Genomic DNA, 11,720 nt, shown 5'->3' with positions numbered 1-11,720 from the left:
TATCTTTAAATTCATAATTGTGTGTTTTTTGTATGTTTTTTAATTAAAACATCCGCTTAACTTTTCTCAAAATAATAATGTATTGGTGTTTTTTTCGCTTCATTACAGGACACAAATATATATATTCTAAACACACATAAGTGTGTAAGTATTATCATACCCGCTAATTATGAGCAGTTAAAATAAAAATAATATTTATCACAAAAAAAGAGTTCGGCACAAGCAATAAGTCTGGTTATAATAAATTTTATACTTACATGCAAACATATTTGAGCAGACAGTATTCAAACTGTTGTCAAAGGCTTCCACAAATGATTGAAACAAGATTTTTTCAACTTAACATATAATTTTGAATTCCAAATTTATTTTTTTCAATCCATATTTGTAGTAATTAATACTTGATCATCTTTGTTTTCGTGTTCAACTTGATCACAACCATTTATATAGACATTCACAGCTAGAATTTCCGACTAGAACAGCAATATTTATACGTATCAACATAATCAAATACATTAATCTCATTGCTTACATATTTATAAATGTTGTCATTACGAATGGAGATGTTGTTGCTTACATGGAATTGTGGAATTTTACAAAGACTTGAAACACAACTAGACAAAACTGTTTATTTAACAGACCTCTGTTGTCAACTTAACAACAGTTAAATTATAATTTTAAAGTATAAATTGTGAAAGTAGAATAATATGAGGGAAATATCTGCATTTTTTAAACAAAATGGTTATAACGTAAACACGATCATTAGTAAAAAGTTCAACAGCAAATGATAAACAATAGCTTTAGATTTTGATAACTTCCATGTAAACAGCAGAATATGTAATATAGGCTACTATCACATCCAAACTTTATTTTTTTGTTACATAAAAACAACAACAAGAAAACCTCTACCTTAATACACAACAGAAATTTTACAATGTGGAACTGAGTCCTTATGCAGAGAGGTAGATGTTATCTACATATCTGTGTACTGTTATTGTTATTATATACGTGGAAGTTAATTTACACCATTGACAATAAAAAGAAAATGCGAAAAAGAATCGTTCCACGGACTTTATAATTTCGGTTAAGGTTTCACTTCAAAAGAAAACTTTTGTTTATTGCAAAGAAATGGATGAAACAAGCACGCGAAACGGTAACGTAGTCGCAACTAAACATCGTTGCATTCGGAAACGACGTCATCGCCTATGGGTCAAAATCTCGTTCCTTACCATATACATTAACCTGTATCTGTAACCTGTTACAGCAAACGAACAGAATTCGTACATAAAACCTCAAAGTATGACATTTATCTTAGAGTGTCACACCTGGGTTTGGCGCGCAACACATCGTCACATTACACAAAAATTAAGCAAACACGTACAAAGATACACCGTTTTCCTAATGTAAAATTAAGCTTATAACTGCTGACCTGTTATATCTTCAGTCGATACAATTCACATGCTGATATTAACTATTTCAGTAAATAAATATGAGTTAGAAAATACATAGTGACAAAGTTGAAAGCCGGACGACGGACGAATCGTCTAGCATAAGCCCATAGTCTGAACAGATTTCACCGGGATGGGACGATCAGTACCAAAATACTGTAGCGACTAAATATTTAATGCTGAGCAATATGTGTAATTTGCTTTGATTATTAACAAAAAGTCGGAAGAAGCATTCAAACATCACACGATAAATGTGACATGCTTATGATGAACTTTAAAAAAAAGGTGAAGGCAGTTAATATTTTCATATGAATTTTTATTACGCAGGTTGTGGACAACTGAAAACCGAACGAACATACAACGTAAAGACTGTAGGCGTGTGCTTCAACCTCTGTGGTGGAGGGCCATTTGCTTTTAAAACAATAACCAATGTAAATATATTTTTTTAAAGTACGATTATTTCAACACTGTTAACGAGTTAAATTATATTTCATTGATAACAAATCATGGAACTGTTGGTACGACGGGTCGAATTAAAAAATATGGTAGCAATCTTCAAAAAGAACCCACGAGTTGTGCAACTCACATGAATAACTACACTTAAATCGTTAGTATTATTGCACAGATAACTATTTTATGACTCGTATTAATCCCTTCTGATCCAGACTCTAGAATGTAAGTGCCCAAATGGATCTTTGGCTCCAAATTCACAAGATTGCATACCTTCAGAAAATAACATATGTGGGGAAACATGTTATTCTATTTACGACCAGTTGAACGGTAGGTACTAATACTAACACTGCTTTTAGTCATGATCTTTTGTCGACACAAATGTTGTTTAAATCTGTTGTTATTTATGTTAAAATCCTATTACCTTTTAAAAATAATACTTTGTGTTTTCATATAGAGTTTAAGATAAGTAACACTTTAGCAATTTAAAACACTGTATATCTTTGTTATAAAATGTTTAAATAAAAATAGTATACTTCAAATCAATCTGCCGGTATCGAAATGTTTACACATTCAATGATTAATTGAATGTTTTGATTAGGCTATTTTTCAGCCAATGAATCATATGTCAGAAATCCGACAACTGCAACCGACGATTGTCTGACCTACTACTTTCCAAATTTCCTATGGTCACCTTGCGAAATGACACTTTCAATTCTAGTAATGTGCAGCAATAACTCATACGAAGGTATGTTTAATATCACTTTATAAAGGACGTGATAGCTTTCATACACGTTGAAATATTATATTTGTATTAATGCAATTGGTTTGATTCGATTCCAACTAGAATGTTGAAATGAACTTTTTTGTCGTACAACAGACGTGACATCTACGGCCATAATTTTGTTCGCTGCGACATCATGGGTCAAAGGCATGGCATTATGCATCACAAATGGTCTCTATCCAGCATCTCCACGCACTATCATGAATAGCAATTTTGATGAGAGGCACAAACAGTACTACTGGACAGGAGTTATTAGAGCAAGCACGTTGCTCAAGAAATCGTCCATCAGTAAGCGGTGTTATAAGTAAATGATTAATACATTGATAACTCAATACGTGTACACAAAAATACCACACATGCGTGTTAATGTATTACACTTCAAAAGTACACATCGTGTTTAAAAATATTATTCGCCAAATAGTATTCATTATCGTATGTTTTAAGCAACTCTCAATATAGAAGAAGTCATTGAATATTTTCTAAATGCCATTATTTTAGGAGATCTCACGCTGTATCAAGATGTACACTATGCGTTCCTGACAACAAATAACATGACTTTGCAGTTCGCAACTAATGGAAGCAAACGTGCTCTCTGTTTCAGTGGTAAATCATTTGAATAATTATTTCTCACAAATATTATTTTATACTTCTTCTTCCATGTATTATATGATACATGGACCACATATTATGGATTCGTGAAACTTAACTTACATATGATTATAATTTCGAGTGTATTCTGATAAATTTGGTAGAAATAAGATGTGCTTTAATGGCATAATATGTTGGGGCAAAGATATTTGCTCGTTTTGTGTAACTATAATACTTAAAGCTCATCACAGTAACCATTTTGTTACTTGCTTCAATTAAACGTGAATATACGTAGCTTCAATAATCTCAGCTGCACCAGCGGGATAAACAACACTAATTATACAATGCAATTCTTTATTTATGGCAAGAAACCAATTGCTAAACAATCAGACTCAGAAAAAAATGCATGAACAAAACTGTGGTCACCGTCTCAAAAATGAATACACAATCACTGGGGGTTTAAACCATATTTAAGGAGCTCCGAACCTTACACTTAACATTAAACATTTAATTGTGTATAAAAAAGGTTGTCTATCTATCTTTAGATACTTTTATTAGTATAGTTAAAGAGTTTCAAATAACTTATATTGTGTCATTAATGTTATTAAATAAAATTATTTAAGCCAGTGAAAATAAAAATATTACAATTAAAAAAACGAGATTCGTTATCTTAGAGCAAAGTAATAAGAAATATCCTCTTGAGATGACGTACACGTATAAATACAAGTGAAATATTCAGTTATGATAATGCAATCCCGTACTCGATTGAACTATGATAACGTCATAATTTTAAACAAAATGCACTTTAAAGGGGCCTTTTCAAAGATTTGGTTATGATTTGAAGTTAGTAAATAAATACTTAATATTGATAAATGTACTCATTGGATCCAAAAAGCTCCAGTAATAAACAGAAATAAAATTAAAGAAAAAAAGTAACCCTCAACTGGGCCCGAATCACTGACCCCTGGAGTAAAAGCCTATCGCTTAGACCACTCGGCCATCCATACTCATACAATAAGTGATGTAGTTTAAACTTTATATAAGCAATCCTCGTAGTATCACAACATATAACGCCAACAACAGAACTCTTAAAATTATTCCATCGTTTCGCGTTGCAATGCTTTATAATTTTCAGGTTTTTTCAATCGTCAAATAATTCATATAATGGATATTTAAGAGCATTTTAAATGTTCAGTATTACAAACATAGATATCATAAAATAGATAATAATACAAATATCATACTACAACGAAAAGTTGCAAATCTGAAACTTTTTGTTATAATTTTGTCAATTTACCAAAACGTGAAAATGCCCCTCTAAAACTACATCCTTAACAAACCCCAAAATCAAGTCTAAACAGTTCTTTAGGTTTGTAAGATTTTGTTTGTGATATTAAAAGTGTTAAATTTAGTAAAAATAAAGAACAATACTGCCGGATTCATACATAATATATATCCTTTGTACGTGAATGCAATTTTGTATTACTGACATTACTATTCAATTAAAAATAGAAACAGAAACCACCTCTATACCACCTTCGACGTTCCCCGTTAAACCTGCCAATACATCAACAGAATTTTCATCGACTACTGTTCTCACAAATGTTGATACATGTGAAACTAAACAAGATATGCGGGAAGACGTACACCAATCCAAAACATCAAACAGAGGTATGCACCTGGTGGTTAATTTACATATTTTACACCAATAATCTTATATAGTATGTAGCTTTTTTAAATTTATTTTTAAATTAAAATTGTTCAAGCAAATGCTTAATGAACCATATATTACACATTTAAAACGCAATTTACATCGAACACGATCATGCTTAAAGATCACCGGCAGCGGTTTAAAAAACCTTAAATATACCAATTTTATGTGATATTATAATGTTTTTCTGCATAGTCATGCCATTATTCGATTAAAACCATCGTATTCAGCGAGTATACAGCCAATAACTATGCCGAATTTTCGCACTTTGCGATCGAACCGACATTTTTGTTCAGACCGGAAGTGACGTATGAAAACACCACTTGCTTGCGTTCATTACAAAAGAATCGATATCAGATGTTTTTATTGTAAAGTTCGACATATATATCAAAGGTTTTCTTAGTACACACACATGACGGCGTATCTTGATTGTTTTAAGTATTGAATTATGATTTAATCAGACAATTATAAATGACACATAATGAACAGATACAATTATTACCAGAAATTGATCGATGTTCGATTGCAAGTCCAAACAAACCGTTCAAATTTAACACTTCAACAACGTAGTCAAAACAAATAATGTTGATGTTAAATGAATCTTACGCAAATGTCGCATCATTTAATCTAGAATTGTCTAAAATATTTGTTTAATTTCTTTTGCTATTATCCGGACAGGGCCATTTCGTTGAAACCCGATTTTGACTCTTCACACGATTTTGTATTTATGCTTAATTGATCTCGTTGTTGTCACCATTTACTTCAAAGTGAAAATTATCTCATTTCTGTTATTTGATATATATGTATATAATTTGTCTTAACAATAAGCCGTGATTTCATATAAATATGACGAAATTATAGTGTTCCAAACTCTCCACGAGCGAGGTGAATTTATATCATAAAGAACAAATACCATGTCAAAATATATTTAGTTGTATTTCATTTCAAATCTTGTTGTCAATACTTTCCTGCTGGTGCAGTATGTTGTATATTCTGTTATAATGATTACTGCAGACAGATTATCTGCTTGTTTTATATTACTGTCTGTGCAGATGAAATTGATAACAGTAGATCACTGATAACATGACTTCAGATACAAACAGGACCGACTATTTTATGACACCAGCTTGATGATAGCTGTAAGGTGGTCATTCACCAAATTCTGCCAACTTGGTGCAACCTCCATGCCTTGTTGACATGGTGATTTGCACGAGTACAGGCACTTTAGTGACCTACTTATTTTGTCTAGAAACCACCAAATTGAATGAACTTAATAAATGAAATTGGCTTATTTAATTTTGCACTCATTATAATGCTGTCATACGATGACAGTTAACATCCACGATTTGTCTACTTTTATAAAAATTGCAACACAAACTTGTATGATAAATATAACTTTGTAGTCATAATAGCAATACAACATGTTTTTCTTTTGATCCACGCGATACACAACACCTTTTACACCATAATCAGTGTTTTGACAAACACTGTCATTAAAGTACAACTGATTAATTATCATACCAATTAACTTTAATGGATTAATGTTTGGCCATTTTAATTAGTGTTAGTTGTCTATAACACATTTCACACCTCTTACACACAGACATATAACCCGTGAAAAAAAATCGACCACAAGTGTAAAAGAGACTTTAATTGTCACAACCGTATATTCAGAAAATTAAAAAAAGACATCATATATATGATCTATACTTATAAACTTCTCATAAACTACTAATCACATTATATCCTAAATCTATTTCTGATCTTTTTTTGGGGACTAGGGGTGCGTGTTGACACTTCTAAAAAAGCAATTTGAAATCGTCTGAATGGATTTGGTAAAATTATCCTTTTGCATTTCGTAATATAAACTTGTTTTCAGTAGATCTAAGGCAATATCAGCAATAGCAGAATAATAAATAGTAAAGAGCCCATTTTTCGCATCTAACAAAATAAAAAGGTAAGTACCACATTATTAATTGAAGTTTTATTTAAGACAACTTTTTATAAAATAAGGCGTGTTATTTAAAATGTTTTATGCAAAGCTTTGAACATTTGCTTGGCGTAAAGTCCACCACCCTCCTGTCGATTGTGCGTCGTAAATTAAAGGCTAGAATCCATTTGCGCCTGATACTATCTTCCTTTGGGAAGCCGAGAATCTTTTCTTCTCATTTTCAAGACGAGCATTGCATCCAAATGCTGCACACTGCACCATCGTATTATCTATAGATCTGCAATGTCACGTAACAATTCGAATCGCAATAAACTCAATGTAGATTGAAAATTTAAAAAAAATGCGAGTAAATGATGAACAAAGTCCTGTATACAGTGACGTTTTCGCGAAATTTGCGTTACTTTAAATAACAATGGAGGTCGTTCTGGGTCATGCGCATTGGTGTTCGACTACGTCATCGGGGGAAAATAGCGGCGTAAATTTCCGAACGCATTACGGAAATCACCGATCATCAAAATCATCGTTTTTTAGCTCTAAATATTATTTTTTTACTTTTTTTGTTTTAATTTCAATGTTATTATATGGTATTCTTTTGTACAATATTATTTTTAATCTTTGATCTTTAAACACCAAATGTCAAATGTGTATCACATAGAATAACAACATCCATGACAATTGTACATGTCTTGATAATCTTATACCTACTTTTAATATTTTGAAGACTTTCTGGCTATCGGAGTGGGCATTGGAATTCCAATCGGAATCATTTTAGCAATTGGAGGTGTAGTTGCCATCGGTTGTCTCAGAAAAAGGTATGAACTTGTGCACGTGTTACGTCTGTTTAATTTTTTGTTAGCGAATATGAATGAAAATGAATTGTCAATCCTGACACTGTGTAAAAAAACTGTTATTAGCATTGAAAAGTATGTGTACATGACAGTGATAATTGATATTCCATGATATTGATGTAAGTTGTTTTTAAGACACTGAGATCGATTGCAAAAGATGAACATCGATGTCAAATGCAATCGAAAATCACTGTCATATTGTAATTTAGTTATCACGAGGCTTGATATTGAGTCTGGGGCTTCATATTTATTTGACTTGTGCATCCATGTTAAATTAATTTAACATTGAGACAAATTGTAACACTGATTTTACTATGCCAAAAACATGATATCAATAGTTTTGTTCTACATAGATCCTAATTCTTTTTAGGTGTCACAAGTATGCGAATAAATACAAAAACAGATTGATAACTACAGGTTTTTTGGTGATATCATATTTGAATTCGATTAATATATTGATAAGATGTTAACTTTGTCACCGCGCACGTCCAGCCAGTCTATTCTGGAATATCGGCACGTTTTCGGCCATTGAAAATCTAACAACTGGAATTTGAATTAAGGTCACATTTTTGCAACAGTACATTTCCGTTTTTTGTCATTTAAGTTTCAAATGACATCACCTGATGACTTGTTTAAATTGACGACATGTCGTGTAGAATTCAGATCAATGTTCGCTTGCTGGTTGGATCAGTGTTAGTCTGATTTTCAAGTAAGTCTGAATGGGAACATGTAATTGGTCATGCATATTTTATATTTTGCAGAGGAGTACTGCCTTGTGGGAAGATCAAGTTGACAGAAGGCCAACCCAACCAAAGACAAGACATGAATTATGAAGACATCATTGACAGAAATGAAATAAATGAGAGTTACTGCGTGCTTGACAGAAATGTTGATTCTGATGAAGGAACTGTTGTCTGTGTTAATCCACAGAACGATTTAAACGGCACAGAAAATATTTCAAATTATTACAATACGGCTTCTTGAGAACACACACTGGAAGTTCTTACTACGAACATTAAAATTGTATATGCGAAAATGGAGTACACACATAGTGAATCTAATCCAGGCGGCACCAGAGAGATGATATCATCCATCAATTTTGTGTGTGTGTTTTTCGCTCCAAGGATTATCCTCCATGACACACAAGTGTTTGTGTTTTTATTCGAATTTCCATGTATGATAAAGGATGAATTACGCATTGGTCGCTGTATGTGATCTATCCTAGTGGAAAATAATGCAAAAATCCGTTAGTTATTACTTCAATAATATAACAAAAACATAGATTTCATGTTAGGGAATACACAAATATACAAGTATACATGTTTTGGCTATGAATTAATTGAAACAAATCACAGTAACATGCTGCTATACAATATAATTAATCGCATTGTGTTTCTACTCGCGGTGTTTATATGTTTATTTTAAATGACTTTGTTTTAGTTTGGAAACAAAAGGCCATAAAGTGTTCGTATTCTGACATTTATTTTGGTATGCCAGTTGTAATAATGTCGTAGCTTTTCTGTTAAATAACAACCAACTGTGGCGAATAGTTAAGTTTTTTAGGTTTTGATTCTCATCCGATAATTGAGTAAGTAAATGTGACTTTAATCAAAAGGATTCTCTTGTACTGCTATTTTATACGAATTATGATGCTTCAATGTTTATGTTGATATTCATTTTAACGTTTTGTAAATAACTCTAGATCATGTGTGCGGATTTGTCACCTTTAAACATGTTTAAACCCCTTCTGTTTTGAACTGACCGTTCCAAAGCGGTGACCCTAGCCTTATTCAGATGTGTGTAGGTGTTGCATCATTTGTGTGCTGTGTTAAGCGTATTCGTTTAGTATCACACTCTTTGGCAATTTGCCTTTATTCATAAACATAATAAAGTCCTGCTGATGCGACTTAAGTTTCACTGTTTTTATATTTTAATATCTCGTCTTTACCATCATGAAAATGTTTATCAATACAAAAGCTCTTGTGAAGACAAATCAATAACGAAACAATACAGTGAGTGCATAACACGGAAAGGATTATATAACTGTTATTTATGGTTCAATGAGGGTACACAGTTTTAAACCCCAAAACCGTAAAATAAAATAACAATTGTTTTCTTCATTCTGAGTTATCTTTTTAATATATTTTACACATGTTTTTCTCTCAATCACAGACCATTATCAGGGTGCAGGATCACGTGACTATGTTGAGGTTTCCCAATTAAACGTTAATGGATGTAACACACCGGTAAGTGCTGCTTTTTCCAAAAAAAATTCAAACATTTTTTTCTTAAGAATTTCAACTTGTGCATAAAAGACAGATTTTATGCTGCTTGTGGCAATGTGAAATACATCAGAATTACTTTATTTAATAAGCCTGTGTTCTTGTTCAAAAAGCCCACGACTATGCGTCACGCAACGTGAAATTTTGTCACCGATTGCGGACGTCTTCAAGAATTTATTCTTAAAATATCGGCACAAACTGCAGTAAAATATGTCTTTTCTGCACTAAAAAATTTCGCAAAAATATTTCAATAACTTGAGATATTTGCAAAAATAAATTTCTTAACAGTGCATTTACAGTCTGTCCAGTCCGTGTGTAACCCCCTGAAAACCCCGTCGATTCTGCACCCTGTTATGGGACAAGCACCATTAATTACAATGTGGGATCGACAGTACTTATTTCACGTTCACATTCTGAGTAAACTATCTTAGGTACAATACCGTACAGTATATTTTAAATTTAGATGTAAGAAATGATACTGCAACTACGTGTAAAAAGTATAATTTGACGAGAAACAACTTAGATGTGGCCCCCCCCCCTTAAGAAAAACTAACCGTAAACAATGCGAAAGTATGCCTCGTTCTCTTAAGTTAATTGCACGCACGTTTGGCAAATCATGTTAAGGCCCGGTCACACCGCCAGAACTTTGCTTGAGCGTTCCTGGAGCGGTGAAAAACAATCATAACCGCTCGCTACCTTTCACGACCGTTCTCGACCGTTCTCGACCGTTAAACAGAAGTTGGCCCCCATTAAGGCAACGCCGTATACGCTCGGTCACCGCTGATTGATCCTCCTACCGCTCAGAAAGTTTTGAGCTGCACAAAATATTGCGAGCGGTTAGGAGCGGGCAATTTTCCCCTCCGACAAAGTTCACCACCGTTCCACCAACGCTCAGTCAAAGTTTGGCACCGCTAGACGCAAGTTCGTGGACGTTTGGGTCCGCAAGGCCAACGCAGAAATCTTGAATGCTGGACAACCGCTGCTTCGCCAGCTTTGCCCGGGCGGTGATTAAACGTTGCACAAACTTTGGTGGAGCGGTTTTTAGCGTTTTTCGAACGAACACGGAATTGCTGTAACGGTGTCGGGCGTTGAAGTAGCGATCCATTGCAGTGATGAACTTTGGTTTGGCGTTGGTATTGAGGTGTTGGAGCGGGACCAGAATTTTGCTATAAATACGGGGAGAAATGAGTCAGGAGTCCATTTTAAATCGAGCTACCGTTGAGTTCAGACCTCATTTTAATTTGCTCAGTTACAGTAAAAGTGTTCTACCATGGATGCTGTGAGACTTTTTGTGATCGGTGCACTAGTCCAGCAGCAGAATCAGAACCTCCTCAGATTGCAACAAGCTGTTAAAATGAGGAGAAGAGAGAGAAGAAGGAGAGACAGAGTTGTATGGGTCAGACAGTGGATACTGAGAAGGCCTGAACATGGACTGTATCACAAGCTGATGGTGGAGCTGAGGAATGAGGATCCACGAGCCTTCCATCACTTTATGAGGATGCCACCAGCCATGTTTGATGAAGTTGTACAGAGGCTGACCCCCCCCCCCCCCCCCCCCCAGATTGACCAAACAAGACACCAATTACCGACCAAGCCTGGAACCTGGTCTCAAAGTGGCAATCACCCTACGGCACTTGAACTCTGGTAACACCTACAGAAAC

At 33.9% G+C, this 11,720-nt stretch overlaps 1 protein-coding gene across 1 annotated transcript; it reads left to right on the top strand.

Moving 5' to 3' along the window:
• Window positions 1–2,852: 2,852 nt before the first annotated feature.
• LOC127842184 (uncharacterized) lies at window positions 2,853–11,071 on the top strand. Its single transcript, XM_052371543.1, has 6 exons — window positions 2,853–2,967; window positions 3,178–3,282; window positions 4,780–4,938; window positions 7,651–7,741; window positions 8,539–8,686; window positions 10,955–11,071. Exons 1-6 carry the CDS (start codon window positions 2,880–2,882, stop codon window positions 11,069–11,071), a joined length of 708 nt encoding a protein of 235 aa, XP_052227503.1. The 5' UTR covers window positions 2,853–2,879.
• Window positions 11,072–11,720: the final 649 nt, after the last annotated feature.

This window comes from Dreissena polymorpha, chromosome 8 (genome assembly GCF_020536995.1).
Source record: "Dreissena polymorpha isolate Duluth1 chromosome 8, UMN_Dpol_1.0, whole genome shotgun sequence".
Taxonomy (NCBI): domain Eukaryota; kingdom Metazoa; phylum Mollusca; class Bivalvia; order Myida; family Dreissenidae; genus Dreissena; species Dreissena polymorpha.
Note: the sequence above shows the minus strand (reverse complement) of the source record. Positions and strands in the feature narration are given on the sequence as shown.

What these genes read in the sequence shown, in the direction of transcription:
- LOC127842184 (XM_052371543.1), top strand. Translation starts at nt 2,880, where the DNA reads ATGAATAGCAATTTTGATGAGAGGCACAAACAGTACTACTGGACAGGA. An exon ending in ACGTGCTCTCTGTTTCAGTG is followed by an intron (nt 3,283 to 4,779) that starts GTAAATCATTTG and finishes AATTAAAAATAG; the next exon opens with AAACAGAAACCACCTCTATA. An exon ending in ATCCAAAACATCAAACAGAG is followed by an intron (nt 4,939 to 7,650) that starts GTATGCACCTGG and finishes AATATTTTGAAG; the next exon opens with ACTTTCTGGCTATCGGAGTG.